The sequence below is a fragment of the Chelonia mydas genome, chromosome 7 (assembly GCF_015237465.2).
Source record: "Chelonia mydas isolate rCheMyd1 chromosome 7, rCheMyd1.pri.v2, whole genome shotgun sequence".
NCBI lineage: Eukaryota > Metazoa > Chordata > Testudines > Cheloniidae > Chelonia > Chelonia mydas.
In genome coordinates this window covers 111,108,155-111,126,260 of record NC_057853.1, presented here as the reverse complement: position 1 = coordinate 111,126,260, position 18,106 = coordinate 111,108,155, and the positions used below count along the sequence as shown (strand labels likewise).

At 44.2% G+C, this 18,106-nt stretch overlaps 1 protein-coding gene across 7 annotated transcripts in view; it reads right to left on the bottom strand.

Moving 5' to 3' along the window:
* The window catches only part of ABLIM1 (actin binding LIM protein 1), a 307,714-nt gene that overhangs the window by 110,331 nt on the left and 179,277 nt on the right, over window positions 1–18,106 (bottom strand). For all 7 annotated transcript variants that reach the window (XM_043550680.1, XM_043550675.1, XM_043550677.1 and 4 more), the window contains exons 5-6: window positions 7,620–7,746; window positions 6,031–6,124 (exon numbers count right to left, since the gene is read on the bottom strand). In XM_043550680.1, the coding sequence (XP_043406615.1) occupies window positions 6,031–6,124; window positions 7,620–7,746 (221 nt within the window). The remainder of the gene's footprint in view (window positions 1–6,030; window positions 6,125–7,619; window positions 7,747–18,106) is intronic.

Here is an 18,106-nt window from a genome sequence, read left to right as displayed (position 1 = left end):
GTGTCCTTGGCATTTCTCTCTTCAGGTTCATCTGTTAAGGGGCATTGTGCCATAACTTACAAGGTGGTGAACCAGTTTTAACAGTTCATAGGAGACAAGCAAATATAGATGTAAAAAAGGAATAGTCTTCAGAACACATGATGTGATACTTCCAGTGTCCAACAATCACCAAATGGGAAGAGTTGCTTCACCAATAGGGACTAGAGCCATACCCAGCTTTAGCCAGGAGAGATCACATGCCTGCTTTTTCTTTGAGACAGGGAATATTAAGTAAGCTCTGTTATAGAAATAAATGGATAGAGAAACCAGATGGTTCAGGGATTTGTTAACACATATGGAGCCTTTGATCATTACATCACCAGTTCAAATCCTGCTTGTAACAGTAGTGACCAAACGCGCCAGCATGGCACTAGAGTAGGAGTCAGAAGACCCGGGTCTTACTACCAGTTCTGCTGTGTGACCTCAGGCAAGTCACTTCACTTGTGTGTTGCTCAGTTTCCCCTTTTGAAGAACTGAGATAATTACACTTACATCCTTTGTCAAAGGTTTTTTCCATGTACGGATGAAATACATGCACATGGGCCCAATTGACTTTAATGGGGTTTGAGAGTTAAGTCTTATTATACTTGGCAGGTTATGCAAAATGAGCTGGGCCACAATCTTGCAAATATCTAAGCGCGTGCTCATGTGAGCAGAGTAACAGAAATGCCTAGGAGTTTGCAGAATCAGGCCCAAGATGTCAAGCTGGCATCTGTCACTGGCTAAGCTTTAAAACACTAAAGTTAAGAAAACTTTAAATTTAGTGGAAAGTCTATGTTCTTTTAAGGATCAATCCAAATTCCTTTCATACCATTATATCCTGATAAGGAACGCTTTTCATTGGAGCTAACAGGAAATGAACCATTATTTGGGGGAAATCGCTCCTTTCTGATAGCAAAACCTGTGGAGGAACACTGACCTCTGTTGCCTTGACTACAACTCCACATATCCTTAATGTGCACTACAATTTATGACTTCTTGTACATGCATTAGATATTGGATATTTATCATTTACAATGTTTATTGTGCAGGCTTCAGCTACCTGCTATTTGTCACAAGCAGTAAAGCTCAGAAGTGTAAGCAAAATCTCTCTAGCTCAAACACATTACTTTTTTTCACCTTGCTCCTTTTCAGTGGATTTAGTGATTCAGATGGACAGCCTGGAAAAATGGGGTCCTTCATTTAACCACAGAACCAGGACACCAGCAGCTGTATCACTGTCTCCAACAATACACCTCAATCTTGACCTAAGAGATCAGCGCCAGGGGAAGGCTGGATATATTCAATCTCCCTCATCCATTCAGTACTTGGTCTCTCTACAGAGAAAGTCAAAGGTGCCTGTTAGTATGAGCGGGGGGCGCGGCTTTCTGAAATGTGGTACAAAAGACTCCTTTAATTTTGGGTGTCTCCATTTTTGAGTGCCAGATTTAAGACATCCAGGGCCTGATTTTCAGAGGTGTCGAGTACCCATGAGTCTGACAGTGTGGGCTGCAAGTCCTAGAAGTTTCTCAGCAGCACTCAAAATGGGTGGGCGCTTTTAAAAATTTAGGCCCTGGTCATTGATGCCACCAAACTTGTTTAACAAAATGAGTTTTTATGCCATCCTTCTGTGCTCTTCCCATTTACCGTAACCAGCTGTGAAGGAACACAGTTACACTGTATCAAGTGCAACAAGAATTGGCAAAAAATAATGAGCTTTCCAAAGGGACAGCATACTGCCTATTGCTGCCGACTGATTCACTAGTGTGGTATGCGTGTGTGATGGATGGTGAGTGACATTTCTCCTCTGCCTTTGCTACTTGCATCTTCAGTGGGATGAAATATAATATTCCTCCCAGATCACAGTATAATATACACCCTTCTTTTACAAAATAAACTGAAAGCTCTGTGGGGATCAATTAACCCACTTTTTGTTTTTAACTGGAAAAGACAAAATACTAGGTGCCTTTTCTCACTGGACAGATCTGGCTAGCCTGTTATGTCACAACCTACAGTCTAATTGCTCATGCAAATGTGATGCTTTATGGAAAGGACAAGATTTGTATCCAGTCTGCGTCACAGGAAGCAGGAGATAACTCAACAGACTTTGCTCCCCTGAAAAAACCTACAGGTCTTGCTTTTGCTGGGGGAAAAAAAAATGCTGCTAAAGAAAACAGAGGGAAACTATTAATCTCTATTTGAAAAGGCTAAATCTAAATTAAACTATTAGATGGGATCTAGTGAATAATTCACCCTCTCTAGATGAAGGAGTCATCAACTGCCCCTCTGCTCTAGGTCTACAATATTCTGCAAACCCTGGCACAAGGCTGCTCTAACTTGCACTGGCTGGAACAGCATCCTTTAATAGACACCAGGTTTAAAACAAACAAAAGGAAGTATTTTTTCCCACACAATGCACAGTCAACCTATGGAACTCCTTGCCAGAGGATGTTGTGAAGGCCAAGACTATAACAAGGTTCAAAAAAGAACTAGATAAGTTATGGAGGATAGGTCCATCAATGGCTATTAGCCAGGATGGGCAGGGATGGTGTCCCTAGGCTCTGTTTGCCAGAAGCTGGGAATGGGTGACGGGATGGATCACTTGATTACCTGTTCTATTCATTCCCTCTGGGGCACCTGCCAGTGGCCACTGTTGGCCGACAGAATACTGGGCTAGATGGACCTTTGGTCTGACCCAGTACGGCCATTCTTATCTTCTAGGAACCAATCTGCCAACTAGGGATTGCTGCTTTGGCCCCAGTCCCTGATCACATCTTTTCTGTGTCCCCAAACACTATCTCCCTGCCTGTAACCAGCCACGATACGCCCCATGCAGGCAGGGGTTGCGGGGAGGGAAGAGGAGAAGACAGGAACACAGAGCTGTGTGAGCAAAAGCTATGCCCGGTTTATGTCAGCCCATGTTTCCCATAGGCTAGGAGAATTCTTATCAGCACCCCCAAGAACTGATTTAAGGGCGTCATCCCCTTTAGACCAATGCTTTTCTAGCAGTGCAAAAGGACCTTAGCAGCAGCCAAGAATTTAGCCGAATGTTTCTGTTCAGCATCACTAATTAGTGTATCTAAACTGGTCAGTCACTCCATTTGAGTGCCGTTGGTTGAGTGTTTTAATGCCCCTCAGTTTCTACAATGAGATTTGAAGAACTTTTTGTGGATTAACCAGGTTAATAAAATATACCGTAATGTGTTTAAGCCAAATCTCCTAATTGCAGACTGTGCATATGCCTCATTTGGCCAGATATTACTACTTATTAAGTGAAGGTCTCCAGTTAGTCTCTCAGTCTACGCCTTACTGACAGCAACCAGACATTAAAACTGATTTTAACAGATTAGGAAGGAGGTACAGCATACTCGTTGTTTGGTTTTCATGGGCTATATAGGATTTTGATATTCGTTGCATACTAGGGGCTGCAGCTGCCCCCTGCTGTATTGCTACTAGTTATGCTACTGATATATTAGTACTGGATCAATGTCTGTGTCTATGTTCAAGCAAAACTTCCCCAGACTTACCAGAAACAACATGGTAAAGGTAAAAAGTATTCAAAAGGTACACAAAACCCCAGCTTGAGTACATATGCTTAATGCTCCCACATAGTCAAAAGGTCACTCAAATGGCTCTGTATTTTTGCAAGGCTTTATGACTACTTAAGGCTTAGGCTGAATGGAAAATCTCTAACAGTACTTTGTCACACACGGAGCTCTAGAAAATGAAACGTGGTTTGGTGGCCCCAGCTCAACTTCCTTTTTGATTCCTGTTTCAGTTGAATGTTATTTCCTATTTTCAATAATAAACATGCAGCCAAAGTCACAGTGAGAGAAACCAACCTCAGGACCAAATTTGCCTGGCCTTAGTGCTCTCCATCCTCCACAGCCAGACACAAACAGAGTGAAAGCCAGGACTTCAACTTGCCCAGGTCGGGTCTAGATGGACAGTTGAGGTCTGGCTGTGTTGAGCTTCTTAGCCACCATTTTCAAAGGAATTCATTCATTTATAGCACAGTTTAGCTCAAGCTACTCTGAGGTTCCTTCAGAAAGGCAGGTTTCTTCATCTTCTTGACATTTTCAAGTCAAGATGATCTGAGCTCAAACTTCCCTTACACACAGCCACTGCAGTAAAAGCAGCCTTTCTTGAACAATACAGAAGAAAGGGAGCTCATTCTTCCAAACTCTAGTCAGCCTCCAGCATCCTCCCCTATATTACTCTGGTCACAGTGCCATATCTCTTCTCACTAATTATCCAGCTGGGTCTCCAAAAGGATTATGCACATATGAGAAGGGAGGGAGAAAAAGAGCCTGACTAATTGAATAAAGAAAAGATTTCATTTTAACAGAAGCAATGACAAGTGCCTGGAGTGCCCAAGCGTCTTCCGGCTCCCTTATGCGACGGCCGCCATCTTGGCCAACGCACCAGCGACTGAACCAGAGGCCTCCAGCGCTAAAAGCTTGAACCGTGCTTCAGTTAGAGCTGTAACGGACTCAACCTCTGCAGATCGCGGAAGAGAGATAACAGCACCCTCACCAGTGGGTTACAACTGCATTCATCTCTGCGGCTGTACGACTCTGTCGACGCTAGGAACTAGGGCTGCGTTTCCCTGTCTTGTGTACATGTATTCATGCTAGCTCTTACCAAGCTAGAAACAGAAGCGTAGCTGTCGTGGCACAGGCGGTGGCGACATGGCTGACCCAGTTTCAGGTGGGTTTGTACTCAGTACGGCTCAGTTGTGCCTTTGCTGCGGCTACCCATGCCCCTGTGGCTACACTGCTATTTATAGGAGCTCACGCTGTGGATGCAGCCTAAAGGGCAGACGTTTTGTTACTCATCAGAACTGCATGACCAGGTCCTCGTACACTCTTCCAAAAACACACCACTAGTTGGAATTCTTTGCCCTCTTTCTTTCACCAACTAACTTTGCAAAGTAAAATCAAGCACATTTTCGGTTAATGTGAAATATTAAGCGATGCTGAAGCTAAAGACGAACCCAAGCCATGTACTTCAGATCAGGAACTGAATCCTAATCTAAACCAGTTCTCTCTTTACACAGAATCCAGTTTCCTAAATGGATCCATGGAGTCAGGAATCAATTTTGCCTCTCATATCTAAACAGTAACATGCGCTGCACTGGAGAGGGTCCTCTGAATTTTTGGTAGAGTTCCACCACCAAGCATCTCTACAATTATATGGAGAGCTCTGTGCCAAAGTATAAGGACCACAACTCTAAGGGCTATCAATCATTGCCAATGAGAGACTAAGATCAATTTTAGCAGAAAGGGGATGTGTCTCTAACAAGAGTCACCCAGAACTGATTGAGGAGCATGCTGAGGACATACTCCCCTTCATATAGTCAATGACTCGGGAGAGGAGATACTTTGGGTGGAAATCCTGGCTTCTGTTTGTGCCTTCTCATACCTAAATTATTTAACTTCCTCAAGAATATTCCTCCCTTTCATGTTCTCAGTATCATGCATATCACCTTATCTCAATCTCCTCTCTTCCAAAAAATAGAAACCTAGTGTTCCTACCCCTCTTCACAGCTGTCAACTAGAAAACATTCATTATCCCCATATGTTTCAAAGTAGCAGCTGTGTTAGTCTGTATCTGCAAAAAGAACAGAAGTACTTGTGGCACCTTAGAGACTAACACATTTATTAGAGCATAACCTATAAATTATTTTATGATATAAACAAATGTATCTCCTTCAGTACTTTTTCTAATCCTCACCCCAGCTTCCCAGGATGCTCCAGACGTATACTCAACACCGACTTTGTGCAGTACCATACAAAAAAATCATCTCACTGACAACTCCACAGAAACCAAGGCAATCAGTTCTCCCCTACACATTTCCCAGTGGCTAGAATTTTTCCAAAGCACTTAGCAACAAGCTAACTCTGCTCCCATTGAAGTCAATAGCAAAAATCCCACGGAACAAATTCTTTGTGTACCCTGCAGTCTGGTGAGTAAACCCAGCGATTAAGCAATAGATTATATATTACTTACCTCTAGGACCTTCCCAGTGATGAACTGGTGACACGCTTCACATTTGACCCCAAAGAGAACCTGGTAGTCCTTTTCACAATAAGGAGCACCATCCCTGAAATAAAATATCCAGAAGGTACAAGTTACAATGCAGCTTGTATTTTTCCCTTGTCCCTAGTGGAAATTCCCATTGACAGCAATAGGCGAATGGGGAAGAAACCAAGCTAGCTATTTTGCAGCTCAAATGAATTGGCATTACACTTAGCACCATTTAGGATCAGCATTTAAATTGCCATCGAGAATAAAGGAGAGACATTCAAGCACAAATGTGCACACTGTGGGACAGATCCTCTGCTGGTGTCAATGGGTGTAAAATCAACTGAGCTATGCCCCTTTACACGAGATGAGGATCCGACCCTTTGTCAACATTCTATCATACACGTGCACGACCCTGCTGCACCTCAATCCATTTCAGTAAATAAATCCTTGGTTATCTTAACAGAGTATAAACAGACACATCTGAGCATCAGTGGCATCATGAAGGTTCAAAAGGGAGGTGGGCAGTGCTATCTTTGTATGACTGAGGAATGAATTAGAAACACCTTGGCCAGTTTAAAGAATTTACACAGTATCAGGCACCACCTTACAAGTTCCTTTGTTTAATTAGTCATAGATGTCAGCCTGCTTATATGTGCGCCCACTAAAACAAGTGATGAAAGGTTTGCATGTATCACATACTCTAGTGTCCCTATATTTTTTCTCCCCTGCTATATGTTTGAAAGGGGTCTAGCTAGACTCCCTTCATCTTGCGGCTAAAGCACTCACTCTCTCTGATTTTTCTCCCTTGCCTTGGTATGCTCCTAACTTTCTTCTTCATTAGTTCCTAATCCGGGGAAGGTAAACACAGTGTCAGGTCAATCACATCAATGTGTCTGGTCTTTGCTCTAGCACAGTGAGAGACGGGCCGTTTCTTTCTTTCTTCTCAAGTTCACAACTTGAAAATAACTGGAGAAAATGATGGAAAAGCTGTGCCTTGGAAACACAACAGGGGAGGTCACACAACCCTCTCCTTGACCAGAAAAAGACTTGCAACCGTCCTGCTCATAGTATTTATTTTGCCAAGTACTGTTAAATCACTGTTTTTCTTTACTTGCTCCAGCCAGTTTACAGGTAAAAATTCCCCTCAGGTCCCAATTCCGATATTCTGCTCCTACTACGAGTGAGGATTTCAGTGCACATAGTGATGAGCAACAGGGCATGGACATTTTTTTACGGAGGGGGTCTAGAATTAAAAAAAGAATAGCTGTTCAATGACTAAATTTGTCCACGTTTAATAAAGTGAGAAAAGCTCCATGTGTTCCAAACTCATTGTCTCCTTTATTTATTATTGAGATTCTTAAAATTTTGGGCGTGGGAGTCTAGAGTCCACCCCCCAACCCATGGCCTCCATTATCTACCCCATGAATGATCAGCACGTGCCAACAGAGCAGGTTTTCGGAAGTGCAATTTGCCCAACAGATTGGAAAGGAAGAATTTGGCTGCATTGTACTTTTGGAAAGTAACGATGGATTTCATGCCAGGCAACAGAAAAGACATAGGCAGCTGCTTACTTGCTGATGTATTCCCCAGTCAGGACCTTGCCACAGGCCTTGCACTTAAAGCATCCCAGGTGCCATTGCTTATCCAGTGCTAGTAGCGCTTGGCCATTTTTTATATCTCTTCCACAGCCAGCACAATCTGCAAATAAATAAATATGTACATTCACTGTCAGTGAGTTAGTTTTATTAATCTTCATTAACCTACCTAACGAACACCACTCCTAGGTTAGCTAGAAGGGGTCATTACAAAGCAATGCAAGACACCTACATTCCCATAGTGGTCAGCACGCCCCCCCCCCCCCCCCCCCCCCGGCAAGGTCGCAGCCCAGGGAACAAGGAACCACAGATGCATTCTCCTCCATAACAAGCATACCTAAGAATAGTACAGAAGGCACTGTCACACCTTTGGTAATGATGATTTGCAGCCAGCCCTGCAGATTTTATTAGGAATTAACAAAATACGCATTCACTCACAAGAATGTCTTCAAGAGGAGCCACCGTTTATTTGTTTTTGCTATCAGCAAAGTCTCTGTTGCTTAAAGAAAGCCACACATAGTAGGCATAGACTGGCTACTTCTAATCTAAAATTAGATCAGTAGTCGTCATTCTCAGGCATTACTTTCCCTCCTCCAGATGGCAGCAAAGCACTAAACGTTAAATGGGTTCTTGGTAGGGAGCAAACTTTCAAAGGTTCAGGAGTGGTAAGAGACACATTTTTACAGCTATCAGAGTAACAGCCGTGTTAGTCTGTATTCGCAAAAAGAAAAGGAGTACTTGTGGCACCTTACAGACTAACCAATTCATTTGAGCATAAGCTTTCGTGAGCTACAGCTCACTTCATCGGATGCATACTGTGGAAAATACAGAAGATGTTTTTATACACACAGACCATGAAAAAAATGGGTGTTTATCACTACAAAAGGTTTTATCTCCCCCCCTAGTTCTCTCCTCTAGTTTTTACAGCTAGATAACATAACAAAGGCTTTGGCAATAATTGCAGTATAATAGGACTATCCACCTCTGTACATAAGGAAAGGAACAACTCCCATAGGCATTCCTTGTACATAAAAAAGGACTTCAGTTCTATGTCTGGAGTCAACACTGAACACTGATATATTGAGATCCTTTGATGGCAGGAATCAAGCAAAGAGAGCCCCAGGCAACGGCACTCAATGCCCTTTATTTCTGAGATGCCATGGTGTTTCATATCACCTTGTAGATCTCTGGCTCAGGGTTGCCTTTCCACTCCAATTCAAAATAGTCAAAGCTTTCCCTATAAGGGGCACCACAGTGGGCACTGACATTTAAAGAAAATGACATGCTGGGGCCCAGTGAAGAGTTGCAGACTTCCCCCAGGTGCAATTTTGGTGAAGGAAGGCTCATAAGAGTAAGAATGAGAGAGAAACCTGACAAACACAGGGAAAGCTGCAGGGAAGGAAAGAGACCGGAAACTGTATTGGGGGGTGCTGGGATCTAACTCAACACCTTAAGCACCCTGAGCTGAATGTCACATCCTCACAATGACATCAAGCTGTTGAACACGAGTGTCACTAATAGAATAATGAAAACAGTTCAGCCCAATCACTGCAGCTGAAAGAATATCTACCCAATCAGTTAAACTCTTGATCTCTAGGCATCTCAAAAAGGTCATTGATCTTCAGTGTGCAAGCTCAATAGATAGAGGATGGCTGAGAAATCCCAACCAACTCTCACAGTGGTAGTTTTACCCCAGTGTAAATCCACGCCTGCAATGAGGTTACTTCAGATTTATGCCGGCAAAAGTGAGAGGAGAATCAGGCCCCATGTCACTGAAATGGACTACTAACTTTCTGGATAATAGTCCACGCAAAGGAAAGCACCAAACAGATGCTGGACACTGTTACCATCCAGAAGGTGAGTGAGAGAGAGGTGGGCAGGGGAGTTTGGGACTGCTATAAGATTCTTACATGGTAACGCGTATGTCTGAGCATCCTGATGTTGTGTTGCAAAGACATGCAACATCAAGATGACTTTGCCCCAGAGGACAAAGTGTAAGGAGTGGAACCAGGAGAAGACATCATGGGAATGACAAACTGATGGCCAGTAACTGTTCCCTCCAATTCTCTATGCCATTTATCTGCCACCCCATAAACCTGAATCAGCTTCCTCGAGCTTTAATGTACAAATGCTACTCATTTATCACCCCTTATTTTTAACCAGCAGTTCTAGCTTTTTCATCCTTCCAGAGGCTGGATAAAGCAAAACTCTCAGATTGTACTGTTCCTATCCTAGCACTGCACTAGACTTGCAATAAGTTTTTATTATTAATATTATCATCATCATCAGTATAAGAAGAAAAAAATCCATTCTGCCCAATTAAGCAGAATGCTGAGATGTTCTGACCACAGTGAAGACAATAGGCATTACAGGTGCTTGGCAGTGCTCAGGTTCAGGCCCCTTCAGATTACGGAAACATTTGAAATATAGTGTTGTCAGTATAAAAGAACAACAAATGCATTTCATACTTATCTGGAACTTTCCCTCTGCAGATCCCAAAGTGCTTTATAAAGGTGAGTGAGCATCATTAGCTCTATTCATCTGATGCCACAGAGCTGTTGAGTGACTTGGCTAAGGTCACGGTGAGCTAATAGCCTGTGCTGTCCTACTAGACTATAGTTGCCCTGGTAACAGAAACATTTATTTCCTCTGGTGAAACAGCTGGTCGTAAATATAGAAAGCTGGCAATTCTCACTCAGATAGTACTTGAATAGAAAGGAGATAAATACAGACTAGGTTCAGCGCAGGAAACCATTTGTTCACGAGAATTCTACAAACAAACGCCGCTCACTCGCTAGTGCCTGTGTAACATATGCTAATGACTTTGGGTGAACTACAAAACAGCGTGGAGGGTTCACACAAGGGCTCAGCAGCCACATGGGGGCATGCTCTGCTACAGCCTAAGCTATACACTGGCCCCAAATAGGCCAGGATGTAATGGAGCTACAGTGGCATTGAGGCTGCAGGGTCCATGCTTACATGGATTCGGTGGCACCAACACCCAGTAGTGGCTGTGGAAAGATTACATTGCAGCCCCACAGGGTACCTGCTGCTTGAGGAGTTGCAATTCCATTCCCCTTAACCCCCTCTTAGCGCCCCACACAAGTCCAAATTACTCAGGCTTTGGGCAGGAGTGGTCAATGTTACCCTCTCTCTGCACAACACAAGCTAAACACGTCACTTCGTTCTCAGCATGGCTTCCCAGATGTTTACATCTTCTGCACAGTGATATAAAATGCAGGGGTTTGCAAAAGCTCCCATATACTGCATCCCATAATGAAGGGGTCATATTCCAACACACCTCGTCTCTTTCACGCGCTCTGACTAGGACAGCTCAGTCTAAAGATACGCCCCTACATATTTTCTCGCCATAACATTTATAGTCCATAACAGTGCCGCATTTGAAGTGTCCAGAGAGCTAAAGCAAGTACGAGAAACAAAGGGCTATTGAAACAGAACACGAATGTCTGCCTGAATGAGGGCGGGGGGTGGGGGGGGGAGAATTACATTTTAAAGTGACACATCATTAAGATCTTCATCCCTCAAGCACCATGTACAGCCTCATTAGAGAGCCCTATGAAGCTGTACACTGGGATAGTAATGACAGATGAGCTGCCATCCATGATGCTCCGCTTGTGAAGATCTGGACAGAAAATACATTTGCCTTTGCAGCTTCTGCATCACTCCCCACATCTGACAAAACAGCGAGGCATCCTGCACAGCAACTCATTTATCACTGTCTAAATTAATGGGTTTTTCCTCTTTCCCTCCCCTTGACCAATGGCAGCGTAGCTTTCCCACAGCTTGATCACATCACATGCAGCACTCCAGCGTGATGGGCTCGGAGCCGATACTGCTGCATTAACCCTGAGCATGCTGCGTACAAACTTCACCCAAGGCTGTTTGGATTGCCTTCCCAGAAATCTGCCAGCGAGTATACCCATATCCTCCCGTACACCTCACAAATTCACTACGCAAAGAGGTCACCCAGCTCTGCTCTGGCTTCTGCCATCATACTAACTGGCAGAGGCCTCGGGGGGAAAGCACACCTGAATGTACTCCCCACCTCGCCCCCGCAGAGTCTGCACCAAGACATTAGCAGTGCTGGACATTAAGGGACACCTGTAGGTCTCCCAAAAGATGCACTCATCCTCCCGAGTAGCCCCTGGCAGCAGGCATTTAGCCAGAGCTTGAAACTGCTCCCTCCCCTATTGTGGAGATCCCAAGGGAATCCATGTCCCCAGCCAAGGTGCCAAGGCATCAGCTGGTACAGAGACATGGAACTGACACCCTTCCGCACCAGCATGGGGGAACACAAATCAGAGTGTGCATTTTTACTTGTTTTTTTCCACTTTCTTTTTTTTTAAATAAAGGAAGCGAGCAGTCTTCATTGGAATCTTCACTCCTGTTTAAAATTACATGTGCTTACAGATCATACCGAATCAGGAATAAGATGAGTAGCAGTAAATAGCAGCTCTGAAATCATATTGCAGAATTCACTATTTTCACATGGCTCTCATACACCCAGGTAAAGTACTGATACTCCCAACAGGGCTCCTGGGGCCATTGAAGGTTGATCACTTTTCCTTTCTTATTCCTGAAAGCTGGCAAAGCACCGTGATGGGTTCTTCCAGGTAAACAATTAACCACAGAATAAGGCAATCCTAACAACTGCTTCTGGTTTTAAAAATGCAAGAATTTCATTAGGACGGTGCAAGTTTATTGAACTCACTTGGGACACCGTTGCGAAAGGTTGAAAATGTGACCAATCTCTATCCGTTTGCCAAGTACCAATTATTTTTCATCTGTATGGCATTGACGCCTTTGGGCGCTACCAGAATAATAAAACAGTTTGTTTATTTTTAAGAGAGGCTGAGCTACAAAAGTTCAGATCAGGATATGGATTTGAACCTTCCCACCAAAAATCAGGATTTTTTCTATGTCAGATTTGGATCCAAGTTTAGTGTTGAAGGCATCAATCTTGCAATCAGATCTGCCCACCCATGTCAGAATAAAAGGTGCCAGTTCCCTTTTCACTGGAAGCAAAACAAATCCATGCCAGCAGCCCTGCATTCCTGGGCAATTTTACAATAAAAAGCAGTGTGCACACAATGGAGGGAGATAAATTTCCTGAGGGAAACTGAGCTCAGTTTCAAAGAGAATTGTGAATGGCAAGTGGCGGGTAGGGGGGGTGGAGGGAAAAAGGCAATTAAAAAAATTATGAAACATACGTTGATAAGGTCCTTTTAATAGATTAAATATGGAAACAAATCACAAACGATGCAGCCTGGTAGCATTGGCTTTTAACACACAAATCTATGTGAACTTAATGATAACCTGTCTTGATAATACACTGGTTAATATTTCTGTAAAATGTAAAAGGGACTCCACTGAGTTAAAGACCACGTTGTCTGAACAATTTTGACCTATCATTGTAAAGCATCTCCTCAGATTACTTTAGCCAACAGGGGTAACAAAAATTCTTTTTTCCAGTTTGTTTACTTGGTTCATTTGACAGCACTTTGCGAATAGTTATTTTCACCATTTCCCCAATGTAGTGGGTTAGTTTTTCCTGATTGTGGGGGTTTTTTGCATAGTAACCAGCAGGGAAAGGAAAAACAAAAAGTAATAGGGAAACATGACTGTAAAGCCACCAAATTAGGATGAGATCTCATGGGCAGGTGTAACAGCCAAAAGGAATTTCATGTAACTGATTAGATTTCAAGTGGACAGATTCCCTTTAAATTCAATTGAGCATTTTAGTTGGTGTGCAAACACATGTATACAAACACACTCCATTGGACTGTAGTTTTTCCTCTAAACACGCCAGTTGGGAAGGGTAAGAAAAAAGCAATGGTGCTTTGAGGCCTGATTGGATTTGATTAAAAGAAGTCTATTCCAGTAGACCACACCAGACATTTATCATAAGCATCACTGAATGCATCCGATGAAGTGAGCTGTAGCTCACGAAAGCTTATGCTCAAATAAATTTGTTAGTCTCTAAGGTGCTACAAGTACTCCTTTTCTTTTACTCCCTATACACTCACTGTTCCGTTTTATAGACCCCCCACCACCCATTTATCTTCTATTTTCATCAGACACTTTCCAGCCTTTGTATTGTCACCTTAACATCTACCTTCTCCCAGCATCACATCTCATTCCCTCCTGATACACATGCAGCCTAGTCTTTCACTCCTTAGTATTACTCCTTGCAAAACTCCCACTGCAATCAATATAACAAATCAGCCTCAGTCCACCTAGTCATTGTCAGCACCTCCCTCTAACAGTAGATTCTCTGCAGAGAAAGCAAAAAGGGTTGATGTAAATAGGTGAGACAGGGAGACTTGGAAGCTGTCAGGTAAGTGGAGTAAAGAATTCTGGACTCTTCTGCAGGGGCTATGAGGGACATGAAAATATGTTTATTTTTTCTCCTTGGCAGCATCCACAAAGTCCCAGTTGATTGAGATGTTCTGAGTGATAAACAGCCAGTGAATCAAAGCAGCCTTTTCTCAAAAAGAGAATCAAAATGCTTCTCACTGTGGCCAGTTTCCTAGCTATGTCTTGGTCAAGATGGATCTGGCGGAGTCCAGACTACCTATCCAAGGATGGTTGGCCTCCACTAAATGTTTTTCTGAGTTGATCTTCACTTTCATTCACTGGAGGTCCCGGAAGAACTCGGAAAGCCTCAGGCTGCGACTTGCACTTTGGAACCATGGCCATCACAAATGGTTCGGTCACCATTGATCACAAGCTGTTGTGAGCACATGATGGCTGACACATTTGCCTGTGCAGGCACTACACTATCATTATCTGCAGTGACTCACTAGTCAGTGCTTTGTGATGCCTCGATTATGAAGGGCTCTTCATGAAAGCAAAAGCTTTGTTTAGCTGCACAGGATTCCAGCTACCCTTTTAGCTGCCTGGGAAACAAGCTGTTCTTCACCAAGCATAATCACTTACTCTGCAGTCTGTAATAATCCTCAGCCACATCACCCAGCTGAAGTCGCCTCTGTTTCTTCTGATGAGTTCTGCATGTTCCCGACAGACAATGAGAGAATGGTGCTCAGAGAATGGTGCTCTTTGCTTTTCTCCAACCAGTAGAGATTAACTGACACAGGAAGCCACCTCTCCAGAAGTGAAGGGTTGAATATTTACCAGCTCTCCAGAAGTGAAGGGTTGAATATTTACCAGGTCTTCAACCATACAGAACATTCTAGGTGGCCAGGATCCTCTTATGTCTGCAAATAGCTCTGGGATTATCAAAATATTTAGCCACCTGAGAGATCATTCAGCATTTTCCGGATTTTAGGCCCCACGCTGGCCCTGTGTTTCAGCGGTACAGTAACCTTGTGACGCTGGCATTGTAAAACAAAGTGGAGAAAAGCTGTTGAGTTTAGGACTAGAGATTGCACACTTTTTTTGCTTCTGTAGACTGAGTGCATTGCACACCCCATGGGCTTCTATCCCCCATTAAACCTTCCTGTGTGACATCCCCTTCTACTTCAGAGACTCCCACCAACCCTCCATATAGCCCCTTTCCCCCATATCAGGGGCGGTGTGTGCTTCCTCATTCTCCCTTTATCCCAAAGCCCCAGTTTTTCCCCATTCAAGAATAGCCCATTCCCTTCGCCCAGGGGTGTGTATCCTCTTCTCCTCTTCTCCCCGTCAGAGGTTCCGTGTGTCCCCCGTGTGTGTCCTTGTGTGGACTTTGTGCACCCCAATTTCCCCCCAATACCAGGGTCCGTGTATTACCTTTCTCCCCATTCTGTCCATGCCAGGGGGCATGTGTGGCTCCCCCATTATTCTTTCCCCTATTGCCAGGATTCTGCATGTGCTCCCATTCCTCGCCCCATGTTTTTCTTTCTTTCCTTTCTCTTTCAGGTTGTCAGCATTTTAAAACTCTAGCTATTGGGAGATTGGACAGAGCTGAGATAGGGGATATTGTTATGCTGGAAGGTGTTAATAGCTGCCAACAGCCAGTGCTTTGATCTATAGCCACCTACAGAGGTGCTAACCAGATGCCAGGGGCTTTTTGTCTCCCCCCATTTCCCCCTTTTGGTTCTTCCAATTTTCCCCAAAATCAAGAGGGTTCTGGCCATTAACGCCTAGAACATTCACTGATATCCTGGAATTGATCAGATGTGACGCTCAAAAGTTATTGTGAAATAGACAGAATGCCACCGATTTGAGAGTTAGACCCTGCTTTACTTGGCCAATACACTGCATGCAAAATCAGTTCTCCAGATCCTAGGGCATTGTCTACACTACAAAATTAAGTTGACCTAAGTTAGGTCAATATACAGCCACCGCCATAATTAGTGCCGTAGTTCATGTCCCTCTCTGTCGGTGGTGCGTGACCTCACCAGGGGCTCTTCCACCTACTTCATTGTGTCGGACCTTGTGGGACACTGACAGCTTGACCCCGGCCCCCCCACAAGCAGCACTCCCAGCTGAAGCCCCTCTGCCCTGGGGATAAACAGCTGGAGCTGTCACTGCTCTGTAGTATAGACGAAGAGTAGGCGGTTCTCTTCACAGTTGCACTCTTAATTGAATCCAGGATGCTGTAAGATTTCTCAATATGTAATGCCACTAGTTGAATAGCATGGTGGATTTGCAGGACAACCTGCACAGCTGTAAACATCATCGTATCTTAGCTGCCATCACTCAGCCACTGTCTGCAGTGTTGTTGTCGCTGTGTTGGTCCTGGGATATTAGAGAGACGAGGTAGGGGAGGTAATATCTTGTATTGAACCAGCTTTTGTTGGTGAAAGAAGACAAGCTTTCGAGCTACACAGAGCTCTTCTTCAGGTCAGCTTTGTGTAGTTTGAAAGCCTCTCTCTTTCACCAAGAGAAGATGGTCCAATAAAAGATACTACTTCACCCCCTTGTGTGTCTGATCACTCAGCCATCTCAACTTCTGCGGCACTCCGAGGCCTGTTAGTCCATGGAACAAAAGTATGGGGTTTCTTGAAGCCGTGGGAGGAGGCAATGCTTCATTGGTTGCAGCAGCTCATGGCCTGGGATACAGCAGACGAGATTCTGCTAATATCCTGCTCCAAAAGCCCATCTGATTTCATGGACCTGCTTGTGGAGTCGGAGACCATTCAGCGAGAGTAAGGTGGAAGAAATCTGAAAACAGCCACAAGCTATACAGCTCTGACATACCCAGTAAATGGGACAACATGTAAAGCCTCAGCATAAAACAGCTACTGGTTCAGGTCCTGCGGGAACAAAAACTTTTACCTGAACACCCTTTGGGCAGCAGCACTTTGCAATAATATGAAAATTGGGGCTGTGAAAGAGACCAAACGAAGCAGAGATTCCTAACTTAAGCCTGATTCTCTGTCCTTAATTGACACCCACCTACCTATTTATTTTTGCACAAAGGCGCATTACAGTCTGGGTGACAGAACCAATTTCAGTTTTAACACTGAGCGTTAGGTATTCATTGAACCAAACCCACAAGATCCTTAGGATTAAGGGGCACAGCATCTCAGAAGAGGCACTCAGCACGCCTCAGGACCAGAATCTTCCCCACTGTGTATCTACAATGGCCGTTGTTCTCCTTGGCCAGTTAGAGGTGATACAGAAGTCAGCAGCAGGTACTGACAATGCCATTAGTACTATGCTGCACTATGTCATCCTTTCTGACCATACCGACTCATTCACACAGGTTCCTGTTTCTGAACAAGTTGCAAACACTGCAAACTAGCCCCTCTGTCTAACACCTGCCCCCAGCACAGCAACCTCTGTGTCACCACTTCTGGAGACTATCTTGAGTAAACTTCCATTGTTGTGTTTGGAGAACACTAACCCAAACAGGTCTCTACTCCAGCAGCAGCAACAAGGCACATCTAATTGCACTTTTTATGAAGGCTTTTTAGTCCTGATAACACCAGCAATCCAAGACCTACATTACGCCATGCCTGGAACAACTAATTCTCTCCCCCACATACCCCTGGAGAGACCTTAGGTTCCTGACATACTTTTCCTGAATGTGACAGTTGAGCTTCCAGTGTTCCCAGAACTGCCACACTCATCTCTGGGGAAACTTTTCCTGGAACTGCACTTACATATCTGCTAATGCAATGCCGAGTTATTGGGCAATACTCTACATATTCTACCCCTGGGGGAATTCTGTGCTACTGAACATGAGCATAATTAATGAGCCCCACATATTTTTAATTTTTTGCACAGAAAAAAGTTTCTGCTGAAATGTTGCTGCAGTTCTGCCCTTTGCCCACCAGAGGGCACTGTGGCAATAGAACAAAGCTGCAGATCCCCACCAGTGAGGGAAGAGAGAGAGCCTGCCTTCTTCACAGTGGTCCAGATCAGGAGACAGGGGCTATGGATACACAGACACCACGTGGTGCTGGGGGGTGTGTCCAGACAGGGGCTCATAAGGGCTGGTGGGGGAGGACAGACTGGGGCGGGGCTGACTGGGAGTGGAGGCACAGGACCAC